The sequence below is a fragment of the Erinaceus europaeus genome, chromosome 14 (genome assembly GCF_950295315.1).
Source record: "Erinaceus europaeus chromosome 14, mEriEur2.1, whole genome shotgun sequence".
NCBI lineage: Eukaryota > Metazoa > Chordata > Mammalia > Eulipotyphla > Erinaceidae > Erinaceus > Erinaceus europaeus.
This window is the reverse complement of record NC_080175.1, coordinates 6,474,856-6,493,371: the sequence shown is the minus strand read 5'-3', so window position 1 is coordinate 6,493,371 and position 18,516 is coordinate 6,474,856. Positions and strand designations below refer to the sequence as shown.

The window sequence follows — 18,516 nt, the reverse complement described above, 5'->3', positions numbered from 1 at the left end:
GCTACTAGCATATAAATGCAACTGGTGTATGTCGCGTTTGTATTCTATATGCTTGTTAAAATTAGCATCTTAGCTTCAGTATCAGTTTCGCAGGCTCGACGATTTTCTATGTAAACAATACTTTGAGTCTCCGACAGGAAGTGCGTAATTAAATAACTGACTGAGATACACAATTTCCAACTAGATAGAATTTAGGTTCATTATGCTTATATATTTATTAAATTTACGAGAGTATTCTGTCAGACAATTAAATCAGGAAGAAAATAGACTACAATACATTTTTAAAATAAGTTTTTAAATGGTTTAGAGAAATCTAATTAGCATTTTGTAAAATGCAATCCGACATTATTCAAAAGGCTGCTGAGATTCTGTTAAGACATCTACTGACAGTGAGGGAGGTCTGTAATGGGAAGGGCAACATTCAGCAAAGCGGACGCCACGTGAGGAGACAGCTGCACGTCCCTGAACTACACGATGCTTTCTGGAATTAACCCTGGAGTGGCCCTTCTAGGAAAAATCAAGTTCATGGACACACACACACACCTTAACACTAACACCTGAGCACTGAAAAATCTGAAAGCTAATTTACATGGTTGAAAGTTTAGATAAACTAGCGTCTTTAAAAATTTTGGCTCTGGGGAGTCAGGCGGTAGCGCAGCGGGTTAAGCTCAGGCGGTACAAAGTGCAAGGACCGGCGTAAGGATCCCGGTTTGAGCCCCCGGCTCCCCACCTGCAGGGGAGTCGCTTCATAGGCGGTGAAGCAGGTCTGCAGGTGTCTATCTTTCTCTCCCCCTCTCTGTCTTCCCCTCCTCTCTCTGTTTCTCTCTGTCCTATCCAACAACAACGTCATCAATAACAAGAACAGTAATAACTACAACAACAATAAAACAACAAGGGCAACAAAAAGGAATAAATAAATATTTTTTAAAAAAAAGAAAAGAAGAATCTTGGCTCTGACCTTTTAATGGGTTGTGGAATCTATTTAGTGGGTCAAGACACCGTTTTCTTTGTGACAGATGAGTAAAGAAAATAAAACGCGTGACATCCAAAGGGGAAAAACTATTTCAAGATTTAGTTTCAGTTTTGCGTTACACACACATGTACAACAGCAAACAGGCTAAGATCGACTCCTTGGCCTCAGCAGAGTTCGGAATTGGATTCCTGTTTTCTTCCTTTGATAAGGGCTATTGCCAGAGCAGACAACCTTAGTCCTTCCACTATTGTTGAAACCAGGCAAGTAGCTCTTTCACTAATGTCCACGTGTTCTTCCTGCCTTTAAAGGGTTATTTATTTCTACAGAGACAGAAGGGAAAGAGAGACATGGAGACCAGGAGAAACCAGGAGACAGAGATAAAGAGAAAGAGGTTAAGACAGACAGACTCACTGACTGGCCATAGTTGAGAAGCTTCCTTCTATGCGGATTGGGACTGGGTTCCAGTCCGGGTCGCGCACACGGCAAAGCAGCATACCGTCCAAGCAAGCTATTCTGCAGGCCTATCTTCTTCCTATTATTGTCCAGTCTATTTCACTGTTTCAGCAGTGAACACACCACGAAGGAATGAACTTCTCCTCTAAAATGATCTCTGTTTCAAGTAAATGGCAGGTAGGAAAAACACATCTCTTAGAAGAACACATATTACTAAAAAAAAAAAAAAAGAAGAAAGAAAAAGAACAAACCTTCTTGTGTTTATTTTTCTGCAGAGACCTATTAACATCTACGAAAGAACCTAAATAAAAATATTTTGAGGACAAATGCAGAAACTTCAGTCTTATATTCAACTTGGATGTGAATGATTCAAGAAACATTAGTGGGAGGGCAGGGGGACAGCATAATGGTTATGCAAACAGACTCTCATGCCTGAGGCTCTGAGGTCCCAGGTTCAATGCCCTGTACCACCGTAAACCAGATCTAAGCAATGCTGTGGTTAGAGAAGAAAGGAAAAGAAAGGAAAGGAAAAGAGAAGAAATGAACAGGGAAGGAAAGGAATGTTTGGGATGTTAAGTCTATCTTTGGGTCAGCACCTCCAAGAGCTAGGAGGCCCTGGACTGGACATCAAATCACTCAGGCCCTAATGTACATCCGCCAAGTGCCCTTTGGAACTGTTCTCTAAGCTGCTGACTTGACTGGTGCTTTGTTATTCCAAAGAGCCACAAATTAGACCTAAAATATCTATGGTAATTCACAAATCAAGTGCGGGTCATGCAAGACTCGATGACAACTTTGATGGCATCGTCACATAGCATCTTGTGCCTTTCTTTGATTTCATCATTCCATCAAGGGGCAGAGATCACTGAACTTAAAGCCAGTAGAGTTAAAGTTTCTTACATTTATGCTGCTTTCCAACATCTAAGTGTTATTATTATTTTTTAATTTTAATTTGCTTAAAAACAGATGCACAGAGATCACAGTTTATAGAATGCCGTCACTTTTGGGGTAGTTAAAAAGTTTTCCCTTACTTTATTTTCATTACAATAAAATGTCCTGGTAAACTATCTAGAGCTTCTCAGAATTTCAGCAAGTACTGAGAAGAGTTCTTTTATTTATTTATTTTCCCTTTTGTTGTTATTATTGTTACTGACGTCGCCATTGCTGGATAGAACAGAGAGAAATGGAGAGAGGAGGGGAAGACAGAGAGAGGGGGAGAGAAAGATAGAAACCTGCAGACCTGCTTCACCTCTTATGAAGCGACTCCCCTGCAGGTGGGGAGCCGGGGGCTCGAACCGGGATCCTTACGCCAGTCCTTGGTCCTTGCTCTTTGCACCATGTGTGCTTAACCTGCTGCGCTAACGGCCGGCTCCCCACCTCCCTGCTCTAAATTTTTCAAAAAGATTTATTTATTTGAGGGAGGGACAGAGAGAACCAGAGCATTCTAGCATATGCAATACCAGGAATAGAACTCGGACCCTCATGCTTGAGAGTCCGACACTTACCCAGTGTGCCATCTCCCAGGTCATTTTAAACATTTTTTAAGAGACATTTCAGAACTCTTAGCTATTTCTAGCCATTGGTCTACTGCTCATACACGCCTCACTGAGCAAAGCCTAGCTGGTAACGGTTCACACAGCACTATTCCGAATCGTTTTCAGCAAGGACGGCTTTAAAATACTAGGAAAAATTGACGACCATGGAAGTCGGCTCTGACACCAAGTCTTTGTTCCACGTCAACAGTAATACAAGTAACAGGATATCCTAATACTGAGTCTTCTGTAAAAATACTACAGGAAAGACAAAGTCCTTTCTTCCCCCCTTATTTTTTCCTCTGTGGCGCCCTTGTTAAGAGACTGTACAGGGGCCAGGCAGCGGTGCACCTAGGTGAGGGCACACGCTACCATGCACAGGGGCCTGGTTTTGAAACCCCCACTCCTCATCTGCAGGAAGGAAAAGGAAAGAAAAAAGAAAAAATATGGCAACCTAGAGCGATGGGTTCAAAGTGATGACACTGAGCCCCAGTGACAACCCTGGTGGCAAAATAAGTCAATAGATAAATGATACATTGTGGCAAGACCTGGGTTCAATCCCTGACATCATACTAAATAAATCCCACGCACAGGGGGAGACCGATGGCCTCTTGCAGTACAGCAACAGCTCCTATGTGTGGCTGGCTACAACCAAGTGTCACCATCTTTACTTTACTGCACGCACACACACACACACACACACACACACACACACACACGGGGGGTTCTATTTATCAAATATCCAACAATCAAAATCTTTCATTTTGTAACTTCAAATGGCCTGGTCTCCCTCAAATCTAGCTTTGAAATAAAAAGTTCCACTCAGAAGTACTGAAGCAACAAGAGCTGGGGAAGGGGACTGTCCACATGATTCTACGTCGTCCTGAGAGGACATTTCTAATAGTCTGAGGAAGCTTTGGTAAAAGTGCCCTATTGGCAAAGTGCTAGAACGTCTGGACTGAGGCATGGCCTTTTGAGGGACCACAAACACAGCACTAGGCAGTGAACCAGCTTGGAGAAAATGGGCCAGACCTCTCTCTCCCTCTCTGGGAATTTCACACTCAGAGACATGGTCAGAGTGTGGCAGGGACTAGAAGTCTACAGGGAAACAAAAAGGCCAGTAGGAGGGAAGAAGAATGGAGTGGTGATGGAAGTGAAGAGGAGGGTTCCTTTGCAGCCACAAAAGGCAGGCTGGAGGCACAGAGCTTCAGAGGACCCAGCGCAGGAAAAGGACCTCTTTACATGTCACCAGTACACGACTTGGCCACATTAGAGAAATTCAGAAGTTTCTTACCGATGTTTCAGAGAAAATGAAACGTCAGTTATTAATTCTGTTGCACAATGTAGTTGTAAGTAGAAGTAAAAATTATTCTGATTAGCTCCTTTGATGACTGAATAGAAATACTGAAATGAATTTGTAGGGACACATTCACATGACAATTATTTCTGAGTCTCTGACTGAAAACAAGTATAAGCTGCTACTATGTCATTTTTCATGGCTCTAAAACCAACTCCAAAATGTCTGCTTCCCTCTTTGAATAGTGCTTGTAAAATAGCTATTCTAGACACTGTTCGTCTGTCTGTCTGTCTGTCTGTCTGTCTTAGAAACTGTGTCACTTTGCCTTGCTGGGCGAAGGGCCAAATTAACGGTTTTCACTTTACAAAAGGAAGCAAACAAAATACTAAGCAGAAACGACAAAAGGGCAGAGAGGTGTTGTGGCAGTTGTGACGTCACATCCTCTCTATCTGAATGAACAACGGAAAATAAAATTCACTTGGGGGCAGTTAAATCATTCACGTGTGAGGTCCTGGTTAAAGGGAAAAAAAAGCAAACAAGAAAAAGCTCAACCCATCATCAACGAAAACATGAAGCATGATTTCTGTTTGTCTTTTTTTAATACATGCAGACACATGCACAGGAAATAATAAAGATCAAAAGGAAAACATAAAATGGTAACAGTGATTGTTCCTGCACTGCAAGATGACCAGTCAGTTTAATTTTCTTCTTCCTAGCGTTTTTATGCGTTTGGGCAACTTTTCTACTCGCATCCCCCCCCAATTTTTTTTTTTAATAATTTAAGCAAACAACAACAGAAAGATGTAATTGTGACAAGGAGTGTTTGAAATCTGTACATACTGAACTAGAAGTTTAAAAAGCAACCTAATACTTCTGCTTTAAAAAAAAAAATTGGGAGTCGGGCTGTAGCGCAGCGGGTTAAGCGCAGGTGGCGCAAAGCACAAGGACCGGCATAAGGATCCCGGTTCGAACCCCAGCTTCCCACCTGCAGGGGAGTCGCTTCACAGGCGGTGAAGCAGGTCTGCAGGTGTCTATCTTTCTCTCCCCCTCTATGTCTTCCCCTCCTCTCTCCATTTCTCTCTGTCCTATCCAACAACGACAACAACAATAATAACTACAACAATAAAACAACAAGGGCAACAAAAGGGAATAAATAAATAAAATAAATATTTAAAAAAAAATCACGAGTGGTCTGGGAGGTAGCACAATGGATAAAGCATTGGACTCTCAAGCATGAGGTCCCGAGTTCAATCCCCAGCAGCACATGTACCAGAATGATGCCTGGTTCTTTCTCTCTCTTCCTATCTTTCTCATTAATAAATAAATTAAATATTTTTTAAAAATCACTTGAGATTGTAAACTTGTGACAACTTTCTTAAAAAAAAAACATTTCCCAGGGAGTCGGGCTGTAGCGCAGCGGGTTAAGCGCAGGTGGCGCAAAGCACAAGGACCGGCATAAGGATCCCGGTTTGAACCCTGGCTCCCCACCTGCAGGGGAGTCGCTTCACAGGTGGTGAAGCACGTCTGCAGGTGTCTATCTTTCTCTCCTCCTCTCTGTCTTCCCCTCCTCTCTCCATTTCTCTCTGTCCTATCCAACAATGACAACAACAATAATAACTACAACAATAAAACAACAAGGGCAACAAAAAGGGAATAAATAAAATAAATATTAAAAATTTTTTTTTAAAATTTCCCCAATAAAGTATGAAAAAAATTTTTTTTTTAATTAAAAGCCATTTAAGAAACTTCTGAACTTCTTTCTTAGCAGTTGGGCCCTCCTCAATCGCTATCGAACAGGCTATGGCCGGTGCGCCGCTATGTTCCATCGCTGGGGAGCCAGAGACGACCCGAACTGCCCCTGCAGCTCCAGACAATGACCCACATAGTCAACGACTGCCACCTCTCCAGATTCAAAGGAGGTCTCGAAACTTTACATCAGGCTCAACCTGACGCTGTTGACTGGCTACGGAAGAAGGGCAAATGCTAGAAGAAGAAGCAGTAGGTCAAGGTCCTGAACTGAACACCAAAGGCTGACTTTTTATGAACACAGGGAAAGCTTTAGAATTTTCTGAGTTTCTCAGCTCCACTCCCCCAACACAGTACAATGAAGCAGTAAATGCAGGAACAAAAAATAACCACAGAACCCAGCCCTCAAAAATGTGTGTGTGTGTGTGTGTGTGTGTGTGTGTGTGTGTGTTGGGAATGACAGGCTTTCCAAAGGCTTAGAGCCTCAGAGACCCTGTCTGGCTCCCAGCCCCACATTCTCCAGCTGTGCTTCTGCAGGTAACTGAAGCACTCAGCAGCTGGCAGGGGGAGGCGCTGAGGCGGACGCCCAAGGCTGCCCCTACCAGCGAGGAGCGAGCGGGCCAGCGCTTCCTCAGAGTCAGAGTGTGGGTCATGCAAAAGTGAGGCGGGCCCCAGAGAGCAGCGCGGTCCCTCACAGAGGGCCGTAGTTAGATCTCAAATGGCCCTGTTTCACAGCATGCGCGGAACATTCCAGTATGTGACTGTGTTTTAATTTCCTAAAGCCACGGGGTAGAAGTCTGATTTCAAATAGTGTCTGGACTGTGATATTCAATACTGATAAAACTGTACGTTCGCAGGTTCCGAAGAATATCAGTTTCTGGAGAAAGGATCTTCATTTTCTTCAAAGCATCACTCTGCTTCCAGAGTGTTTACCCCTCTGACTTCTGAGTACCAAGAGCCGAAGCAGTGCTAACTCGGTTGTGTGCACAGAAGAGAACTTGCTACGTATTTACCACCCAGCACAGAATTGGCCAATAGGAGGTGGTTAAGTTTTCTTTGTCATAAAATCGCTCATTAGTGCACACACTGTGAAATCAATTTAAAATGTATTAACATGAGAATTCCCTTGAATGGACAGTCAGTGCACAGAAATGTAATGGCCTTCATCTACAGAAGGAGAGAAGCAAAGCTGAGAACAGCTCGAGGAGGCAGAGGGGGAGGTGAGATCCTGTCATACATTTGGGAGTCAAAAGCTTGACTGACACTCTGATGATATCTGGTGGGGAGGAACGCACGACAGTAAGTTGTTAGATGTGAACAGAAAGCAAGCCCAAGATGCCTGGCGATCGTCACTGTGAGTGGCTGGCTCTGATCTGACCCTGGGAAGAGGCAAACGGAAGAGAAATATCTGAGGGAGCGGCTGAGTATGTGCTTTTCTCGAAAACACTATTGCCTTTGGCCCTGAGCCTGACTCTAGAACTAATTGACAAATTCGGTGTTTGTTTTTAAGCAACAGATCTGTTTGATCAGTGAGGTTCAACTTTACTTAGAATGAAACAATCAGATTCTGATGACTAACTGAAGGTGTGGGAACTACCAGCTCACTTGTCCTCTGCAGCCTAAATATATAGACAGTGGGGCTAAAACAAGGGTCCCCAACACAAGAGTGGGGTCCCAAAGAGGAACTGGCCTGTGCAAAGACTGCCCACTTTCTACGTCCACCCGCTTTGCAAGGAGATAACAAAATACAGTGGTGCAAGGGGTCGGGTGGTGGTGCACAAGGTTGAATGTATGCATCACCAGGCGCAGGGACCCTGGTTCAAGTCCCGAGTCCCCCTCTGCAGGGGGGAAGGAGCTTCCTAAGTGGGGAAGCAATACTGCAGGTTTTTTTCCCTCTTCCTTCTCCCCTCTCAATTTGTTTCAATCCAAGAAATTAAAAATATATGATGGTACAAGAATCAGATATATTTTATTTTTTTTAAGAAAATAACCTGGTGGGAAACACCGCCCTACACACACACACACACACACACACGCACGCACGCACGCGCGCGCGCGCGCGCGCGCGCGCACGAATCAGAGATACTGCTCTATTTCTTTCCTTGCCCTCTATTTTCCTAGTTCTTCTTCCGTCTCTCCCCTTCTCTTTCGCTAGTTTTTATATATCTATTTCCTTCTTTTTTGCCCCAAACACAGACTACGGGTGGCCATCAGAAAATGTTGGTGGCACACCTTGCTGAGTGCATATTACCATGTGTAAGGACCCAGGTTCAAGGCCCTGGTCTCCACTGGCAGGGAGGAAGCTTCATGAGAGGTGAAGCAGGTCTGCAGGTGTTTCTCTCTCTCTCTCTTTCCCTCCTCTCTCAGTTTCTCTCTGTCCTAACAAAGAAAAATAAATAGCTAACAAGAAATACATTTTAAACATTGAAACAGAATGCCTGTTTTTGTAGCAGACGTGTATGGGCTGTACTGCGCTCCACAGAGCACGAGTACCAGCAGCACCACACTGGGGGCAACACGGGCAGCACTACGGAGACCCATGGATAGCAGAACCCTGCTGTGGGGTCTCTCCCTCTCCCTGCCACTCGGTTTCAAACAAAAGCACGGAAGTCGGCTTGGAGGTGGCGGTGCTATGAGGACACCCTACAGTAAAAAACAAGACATGGGGGCCAGGTGATGGCGCACCTGGTTAAGCACACACATTACAGCGCGCACAAGGACCCAGGTTCGAGCCCCCGGTCCCTACCTGCAGGGGGAAAGCTTCACAAGTGGTGAAGCAGCTGTAGGTGTCTCTCTCTGTCTCTCCCTCTCTATCTCCCCCTCCCTCTCAATTTCTCTCTGTCTCCATCCACTAATAAATATATTTAAAAAAAAAAGACATGGGGGCTGGGTGGTAGTGCAGTGGGTTAAGTGCACATGGCACAAAGCACAAGGACCCGTGTAAGGATCCCAGTTTGAGCCCCTGGCTCCCCCGCTGCAGGGGAGTCACTTCACAGGCGGTGAAGCAGGTCTGCAGGTGTCTGTCTTTCTCTCCCCATCTCTGTCTTCCCCTCCTCTCTCCATTTCTCTCTGTCCTATCCAGCAACAATAGCAATGACAACAATAATAACAACAATACCAACAAGGGCAACAAAAGGGGAAAGATAGCCTTCAGGAGCAGCGGATTTGTAGTGTAGGCACCGAGCCCCAGCAACAACCCTGGGGGCAAAAAAAAAAAAAATCCTTGTGCATCAGACACAGGGGGTGTGGGGCTGTGAGAGCCTGAAAGGCAGAGAAGCACAGGCTGGCAGACAGGGAGCTCTGGGGATGGGGCAGGGAGGAGACAGCAGGCTGGGCAGCAGCGCGGTGGCAGGCAGGAGGCGCCTCTTTACAGAGAGGGGGCGGGGCACATGGAGGCCGATGCAGAGGGAGTCCCGTGGGAGACGGGGCGGCTGCACCTGAGCTGGCCTGACAAGCACGGTGGCTGGCGCAGTGCACCAGTGCCGCTCGCTCGCTTGCTCGGCTCTGCAGGCTTGTCCCGCTGCCTCCTCCCCGTTGCCCAGAGGCGGGTCCTATTCTGGCCTTCACTATGGAGACGGGATACAGCTGGGGGGGGGGGTGGTGGAGGCGCAGGGATCGGAATGGAGGAGGTCTGGCCCTAGGCGCTACTTTTTGTGTCCATGTTTTCCCACTACTAATGCAAAGTGCCCAGGGGCTGGTGATGCCAGCAGAGCAAATCCAGCGGGCTGGGGAGCTGGATTCACAGTGGGGCACAAGGTCCCCGAGGGCAAGCCCTGCCACTGCGGATGCCGTCGTGATGTTCTGGGTCTCTAGCTCTGTTAGTGAATAAATTAGCAAGTCAGTTTTTTAAAAGACAAACTGCAGCAGAGCTACACAGGAGATGGAAGAAGGCACAGAGAAGGCGAGGAACATTAGAAAAATATGTGTTTACAAGACGCATTTTGCATAACTTCGTTGAGCCCATGGGTCGGTATTTCCAGTTTCTCAACCTTACCTAAATGATCCATGAACTGCCACAACTGCAGAAGAAATGGATAAAGGTATCTGCCTTCAGAGCGTGTGTAAAACATGAGGGTTTTGCATTTATTTGCAAAGTTGTTGTGTGTGTATGCGCGTCTACACATACTAGGCACTACCTCACGCGTGCTATCTCCCATACACACGAGAATTTTGTTTTGCACATTCTACTTTGAATGCATGTCTACCTGGACCCCGTGAAGAGCCATTGCTAGATACACACAGATGAAAACGAAGCCAACGGTGTCAGGCAGAGCTCTGTTCCAAACGTACCTGCTTCTGGGTCCTGGTTTAAACGGCAGTACTTGGAGTTTTCGAGGGAAGGCAGGCACTGCTCAATGGGCACCCAAACATAGGTCTCAGGACACAACAAATCCGAAGGTCTATACCCACCCTAAGGGGCAGAGAAAGCACACAGGAATTATAAACAGTAGCTGCAAGAACTGAATCACAAAATGGAACAAAGTCAACCAGAAAACATTTCACTGTCAATATTGAGTGAGTCTATTAATTCTGGTGCTCTCATCTCAAGAATGCACATCAGGTTCAAGGGATCTAGTCTTTTCATTGCTGTTTTGAAAGAGCTGTGTCAGTTGTAAAGAATCTGAGCTACCACTTTCTTCTGGAAGAAACATTTCATATATATGAGAATGCCCATTATGAAGAGCGTGTGCGTGTCATCTTAAGTTAAAAAGTATACAGAACACCAAACAAGAAAAGCGAGACCATTTTCTGATTTATGGGGAAACTGGATGCCGACTGGTTAAGATACACAGACGGAATGTGGCGGTGGGGGGGTGAGAGACCCACTGCTGCCTTCGTATGGTTAGAACAGATGGATTCCAGGCAAAAGCAAACTGTGCAGACTCATCCACGGTCACCTGAAGCCAGAGCCTGAATGTCACAATCAAGGACACGCTGCCAGTGAACACTCAAAACCGCCCTCGCACCGGGACAGGCACTGAGTCCGGGGAGCAGAAGGGTGAGCACTGCAGGCCTCGGGACAAGTCACAGCGCTGGGGGTGGGGGCGGCAGGGCAGGCCTGGACAGAGATGAAGTGAAGTGAGACTATAGGATGAGTGACCCCACGTCCCGAGAATTTCCTTGACTTTTGTTTCCAGGGTAACATCACAACAACAGGCTACATGCCTGCTGTATTTCTAGCTCTTCTGAAATCTGGTCCATCTCATAAAAAAAGTCATGAATGTAAACATTTTAATTCGGCTGATCAACTCAAATCAGTTTTTTTTTTTTTTCCTGGAATTAAGTTAACGTGTCATTTTTTTTTTCTTCTAAATGTAGACTTAATTCAGTCCTTCAAATCTTCTCTCGAGCCACCAGAGAAAGCTGAGAGTTTTGTGACATGAACCACTTTAGACGGTATACTTTCAAAGCACTTGGCTGGGTCAGAGCTAAGTGCCCCAAGTGTTCAGAGGTCTGTGAAAGTCACCATCACACAAATAAAAAGCACAGGGCTGTGAGTGCTCCCCTGCCTTTCCAGCTAGTGCTAGAAATGAGAAATGTCTGTTTCAAGAATGTAATTACTTAAGGATTTGGACATACTTTCCCGTGGTAAGAGAAAATATTTAATCAACCTTTAAGTACACTCATTCTTGCTGGAACAAAGCAGTAAAAGCAGATTAATTCTTTCCTAGGGTGCTGGCTTTTTTTTTTTTTTTTTTTTGTAAATAAGAATAAATCCAAGTTGCCACAGATTTCCAAGGTACTCACAATCCTGAAAATGTAATTGGTCTGACAGGGCTAATTTCAACAGGTTTTCAGTCCATGCTTTCAATCTGATCTACATCTTAGAAGATGAGCTCTAGATTCCTCTCCCTCTTCCTCATCAAAAAAAAGAAAGAAAGAAAGAAAGAAAAGGAAGAGAAAAGAAAAGAAAAGGAAAAGAAAAGAAAAGAAAGAAAGAAGCCCAGTAATGACACGGCCAAGTGAAATCTTAGCATGCCAGGGCTCCTACTTCAAGAGGGGAGGTTATGGGGGAGAAGGAAGGAAGATAAGAGGCCTGGGAAAGGTAAGACCTATCTTTGAAACATCCTAAAAGAGGAGGGAGTGCAGATTATTCATTATGAAGCATTCCTGGTAAAAGATGACCAGGCAACTCGAAGTGGTCAAAGCAAAACAAGTCCAGCAAATGCTGTCATCTATGACATCAACGGCCGTGACTATTTACAGATTGTCTTGGATCTGGAAAACCAAACAACAACAGAAGGCAAGCAAACTGGCTTTACTGCCTCTCTTTGCAGGGCTGCTCTCCAGAAGTGTTTCCATCAGAGTATGGCTGTCATGTTTTATGGTTTCATTTTCTTAGGGGGAAAAGAAAAACACAACCGACCTAGACCTTCCATAGGACCCAAATTATATCTATCACACATCACCTTGAAGGGGAGTAATTAAGTATGGCTATAATATTTCAATCAACTTCACTAGGTTGTCAGAGATGGAAATTCTAGGAAATGCCAAATTTAACACTAAAGCATTGTGGGAAATACTAGCTTAAACAGGTCCCCTGCTCTGTTTACATGAAGACTAACTGTTTCTTCTGGAAGAGCATACATACAATTTAGGGTTTTGGTCAATGGAGTAGACAGGCAGTCTTTTTCTTTTCTTTGACCATAATATGAAAAGCGTTATCACACTGCTCTGATTTTTTTCTCTCTCTTTCTCTCTTCCTTTCTCTCTCCCTTTCTTTCTTTTTCTTTCTCTCTCTCTCTTTCTTTCTCCTTAAACTTATTTGATAGTAGAGAGAGAAATTGAGAGGGGAGGGGGCATTAGAGAGGAAGCAAGACAGATACCTGCAGACCTGCTTCACTGCTGATCAACTTTCCCCTGCAGGTGGGGACCGATTTGATCGTCTACCTATAAAAGACTCAGAAACAGAATGTATGGAGAATGTCTCAGTTTACCAAAATAGAACAGCCAGAATCTGACCTGGAAATTACATTCGTTTTGGTAGGTAGAGGCTAAAAATGCCTCACTATCCTAGCTGACTGAATAACAGTGAGTACAAGTTATCTAAAAGGCACATGAAAGGGGAGACTTATCTGCAAAGATGTGATTTCACAATCATACATAATTTCTACTAGGAAACTTTTAATACATCAGTGACATTCTTTGCTCGCAACGAAAACATGGCCCGTGACACTAAGAGGCTTTCTCTCAGTGAAGGTGCAACTAGTTAGGTATCTTAGTTTTGCAAAGGCGTGGCTGACCAGATGGAAAGGGGGCAAACGGGCTCTGACAAGCAATCGGCTTCTTCTGTGGTCGTTTTGCTGAGACGAAACTGACACGCCGTAAAGTTCATGCCTTTCGCATGGGCGACTCAGCTGCTTCTAGTATACTCAGAGGGTTGCGCAATCGCTGCCACTATCCAGTTCCCTCACATTTTCATTATCCTCACAAGCAACCCTGTTACGGTCACTCCCTACTTGGATCACCCTCCCTCACCCCCAAGTTCCTGGTAACCACCAAACACGCTGGCAGTTCCTCTGAAAATCAAGGCTTTGTTGATGCCGCTATACTTCCTACTGGAAGCTGAGGGCAAGCCAAAGACAGGACACAGCTTGCGAGGTCTTGAATGCCATGGCCCTGCTGCCTTTCCATCCTGGCTCCTAATGCCACCTCCTGAGCCACTCCACCTGGTCGCACAGGCTTCCTTGCTGTCCCTGGAATTAGGGCTTCTCACTAATTATCCTTTCCTACGTGTATCTTACCCCTGCGGTGAGTACTGTCATCCCCCTGGAAGATTTTGCTCAGATGTCACCTTCTTGATGAACATAGTAAACCCTACTGCTCATCTTCCAAGGGATAATGCAGGTTCAAGCCCCGCCAAGCTCAACCACATCCTCACAATTTCCCAACATCTCCCTCTTTCTAATGGCCTCCCTCTTTCTTTATAAAGGGGTCAGTGTCTGTAAAAGACTCCATTTCTGTCAGGGGAATAGCAGTGTAGGGGTGAACAGAAACCTATACTGGGCAGGTGTTTTTAAAAGAACTGGAATAAGACATGGAGGGACAAGTAGGAGAGCAGCAAGAGCCAGTGTGATGCCAAGGGGAGGCCTGGTGGGCAAAGGGGCATTTCCTGCCTCTGGGGACAGGGCCTAGTAATGAGGGGGGATTTCCTGCCTCTGGGCACAGTGCCTGCAGGTAAGGGGACATGACCTATAGAGTCCAAAGACAGCAACCTGTAATGTCCATGGACTGCTGCAGTCAGTCTTTGAGAAACCCAGCAGCGTAAAGGGAAGCTGTTGTAAAGTGGTATAAAAAAAAGTGTCCCTTAAAAAAAAAAAGACTTAATTGGTTGAGAGAGAGAACCAGAGCATTGCTCTGGTATATACAAGGTCAAACCTGGGGCTTCACCTGCCCAAGCCACCACTCACTGCTGAAGAATCCTGTTTCAGTGTGAAGTCTGAGTAGGGGAGAGAGGGAGAGGAGAGAGGAGAGAGGAGTATGTGTGTGCACACGCATGTATTTGAGGTGGAGTTAGTCACTAGCCAGCAGCTAATTCAGGTCCAAGACCCACACAGCTGTCTCCCTCCTGAGCTCCCAACTCCCCACTGAGTAGGAAATGAAATGAGAAACAGCAGTTTCAGCTCTCCAGTATGTGGTCCCGTGCCTATAGTTTTGGGGAAGTTTCAAAAAAACAAAGAAGCCACCTGGAGCCGGGCAGTGGCACACCTAGTTGAACACACATATTACCATGCACAAGGACCTGGGTTCAAGCCTCTGGTCCCCACCTAAAAAGGCGGGGGGGGGGGGAGAGTTTCACAAGTAGTTGAGTCCTTTCTCTCTCTCTCTCTCTCCCCCTTCCTCCCCCCTCTCTCTGTCCCCCCTCCTTCCCTCTTAATCTCTGTCCTAATACAATAAAAAATTTTATTTTAATTTAATTAAAAAAAGAAAAACAAGGCCACCAGGGAGTGGTGGGTTCACTGTGCAGGCACCAAGCCCCAGCAATAACCCTGATGGCATTTTTTAAAAAATGCATCTTTTCAGGTTGTCAGGTCTACTGTGGGGAGTGAGGACACAGACCTCTGGTGGTGGAAGCAGCGTAAGATCATCCTCGTGTTACCTTACAGAATTACAGATCACTAGTAAGTCAGTATGTCAGGGGAAAACAGATCAAATATTTCAAGGTCTTTAACTGCCTAGATTTTAGTTCTGAGTCTATGCATTTAATGTTCCAAATTTGTAAACTGACTGAATTCTGTTTCTGGGCTTAAACTGTTTTAAGCATTTCTTTAAAAAAAAAAATTAAAGCAGCATTACTCTGACATTCCAAGTGCTGATACGAACTTTTGTACAAAGGGTCCATCTACTGTCTGTACAGATGTCAATTTCCATAAGCTCTCTTACCTGGAGGTATATCCCCTCACACAGACGTACCCAAAAGCAACTCTCTAGGTAATAAAGGGGTTCTGCTGTGCCCTGACAATGTCACGAAGCCCTGCTATCAAGGGAGGAGGGAGACCCGGAGCTCTGGGGACGGGCACTGTGTGGAAATGTACCCCTCTGCTCCTGTAGATTGGTCAACATTTCCATTTTATAAATAAAAATAAATTTAAAAAAAAGAAAAAGAAACTGATTATTTCTTTTCTCATTACATCTTTGTATCTACCTGAACTTCTGCAAAAGGACTTCTTACACTTGAACCTGCAACTGATCAGAAAAAAAAAAGGATTTACATTGTAATGGAGAATTTGTCTATAACAAGTTTGAAGAAAGCAGGGAAATGACTGGCCACCCCCTTTTAACACTTTGACCCCCATGCAGCACTTAGAGGTACAGTCTTTGGTTGTAGTAAATACAGAAATACACACTTTTACTTTCCAGAACGTTAACATCTTCTACAAGTCGCCTTCCACTTTTGACCTTCACCAGACCCATGCAAAACTCCTCACATGCTAAAGACTACAGATGTCTACCAATCTGACATGCAACAATTCGCTTTGAATATTACACAAATGAGGAGCTATTCCTTTAATTAAAGGATTTGCGGCTGTTATTTTTTCAAAAAGAAAAAAAGATCAGAGAAAAGTAAAGAAACGCTTTCATGATATCCAGCCATTTGCATTCTTGACACTTAATTGGAAACATCTGGGGATGGGCTTGGCCGATTGCAGTAGAGTTGACATTCCCAATTCACACCCTGCCATGATGAGGGTATTCTGTTTTTACAGTTTTCAAATTAAAACCAAACCGATTTTCCTTTGAACTTGGATCCTGCAACAGAGACCTTGATGAAACTTCACTCTCAAGAATACTTTCAAAACATTCTGAAAAATGGGAAGGATTCTAAGACTATCTGAGGATAAGCCCACAGCTTGTATTCAAAGTTTCAGTTAAATTAAAACAACACCGAGAAGACATCAGTATTCAATCCCACGCATGCCACACAGAGCACAGGCACACAACAACACCGGTAGCACTGAACAGAAAAGAAGACAGGTTCACTGGACAGCTGAGCCTTTTATCAGTATCCCATCTTCCCAGAGTCAACCAATTGCTGAAAAAGAAGCTCTCACACGACATAAACAAATATAGTTGAAGACAGTCCAGTAGAGTGGGTTGCACCTCCAGAGAAAGTGAGTGAGAAGAAGGGCTTATTAAATCCAGTCTTTTCCCTGAAAAACAACACCAGTGGAATCCCATCCACAAAGTACTACAGCAGACCCCTTGCTCCCTGATTTCATTACATAAACAGAGATTGACTTTATCGGTCCCCAAGAGAGTGCTTTAGGAGTAACTCTAGCTGCTCTGTTTTCAGAAACTGTGTTTGCATTGTGCCACGCTCAGTTGGCGAGGTGAGCTGAGACAGTGGAGACAAAGAGCCTCAACATCTGAATCCATTTGTGCTCTCCAGCTCAGAGAGCTGGCAGATGTGCTCCATGTGCGGCTAGGCTAAGCTCTGCAAACTTAAAAATCCATATTTTCTTTCCACTGACAAACAGAAAGTGAGGGGATTCTGGGCTCCCTTAATTAAAATCCAAGGGCTCGCAGAGGCCCTAGGACTTACTTTAAAGCTTCCTTAAGACCGAGCTAGTTATCTTATGCCATTAGCAAATAATGGAGAATAGAGATTCTAATTCAGTTTTAATCACAATTTTTGCTTTTATTTTGGAAACCTTGGATTAATCTTTTTCCTTCTAGAAAACACAAAGAAACCCAGTGAAGGAAAGACTGAGGGAGTCAATTTACAGCCCAAATTTGATTTCAGATGGGAGGGTCAGAAGTTGAAAAAGATGAAGACCAAAAGAGAAAGAAAGAAAGAAAGAAAGAAAGAAAGAAAGAAAGAAAGAAAGAAAGAAAGAAAGAGAGAAAGAAAGAGAGAAAGAGAAAAGAGCATGAAAGATGAAGACAAAGAATATGACAGAGAAGGGAAAACACAAAAAGCTTCTTTAACTTGTTAGTTAATATTTCGATCAGTATTCATGGGTGAGTAGGTGGGTGAGTAGGTGTCTGTGTATATTAAATTTGCCACTTGCCATATTGATAAGAAGAGCCAAGGAAGATTATTCAACTTTTAAGGCCATTGCTAGGAAACCGGCAGTTAGGGTCACCGCTTCTACTAGTCCTGAGGAAACCATCCTTACCTGAACAGTGAGAGTTGCTGACTGCAAGGTCTACTTCCAGAGTCCAGTCTCTCCGCCATGAGGAGAAACTGCCAAATTCTCCATCTAAAACCCTTCAGTGACTTCACTATCTACACGTACGATGACCTTTTCCAATTAAATAATAACAATAACAATAAAAAAATCACATCCTTCTGTAAGATCGCACTGTGATTTTAGTTCAGCTGGTGAGAGATCATACAAGATAAAAAGCCACTCCACGTTTGCAAAGCACTTTCAAATGAGTTCCCACTTTACTCAGGATGACAGAAACGTTATGTCTGTAGAGTGACCGTCCTGTGCTCAGACATTAGTTAGTCCTGCACTAGTCACAGGGCGTGTCACCTCTGGAGAAGGCTCCTGGTGTCTTCTGAGTGTCCAGGAAGGATCAGCTTGCAGCCTCCTGTCTCCCTTGGACATGCTCGCCCCAGGCTGTTCTGTCCTGGGTGACTGCACATCAAAAGGTAAACTGTACCTCTGAGCCAAACCTCAAAGCTCTTTCTTAAAAAAAAAAAAATACATATATATTAATGTAATGCAGGGGAATGAACCCACTACACACAAGATACTACTGAGCTATTTTCCTGACCCAGCTTTATTTATAAAATGGAAATATTGACAAGACCATAGGATAAGAGGGGTACAATAATTCCACACAATTCCCACTGCCAGAGCTCCCATCCCCTCCCTTAAAAGTGTTCCTATTCTTTACCCCTCTGGGAGTATAGACCCAGGATCACTGTGGGGTGCAGAAGATGGAAGGTCTGGCTTCTGTCATTGCTTCCCTGCTGGACATGGGCATTGGCAGATCGCTCCATCCTCCCAGCCTGTCTCTCTCTTTCCCTACTGGGGCAGGGCTCTGGGGAGGCGGGGCTC

General features: G+C 44.6%; 1 protein-coding gene across 13 annotated transcripts in view; it reads right to left on the bottom strand.

The window, feature by feature from the left end:
• The window catches only part of ATE1 (arginyltransferase 1), a 144,967-nt gene that overhangs the window by 21,975 nt on the left and 104,476 nt on the right, over positions 1–18,516 (bottom strand). For 12 of the 13 annotated variants that reach the window (XM_060171147.1, XM_060171157.1, XM_060171153.1 and 9 more), the window contains one exon: positions 10,292–10,412. The exons of the other annotated variant lie outside the window; for it this stretch is intronic. In XM_060171147.1, coding sequence (XP_060027130.1) covers positions 10,292–10,412 — 121 coding nt within the window. The remainder of the gene's footprint in view (positions 1–10,291; positions 10,413–18,516) is intronic. 13 annotated transcript variants of the gene reach the window in all.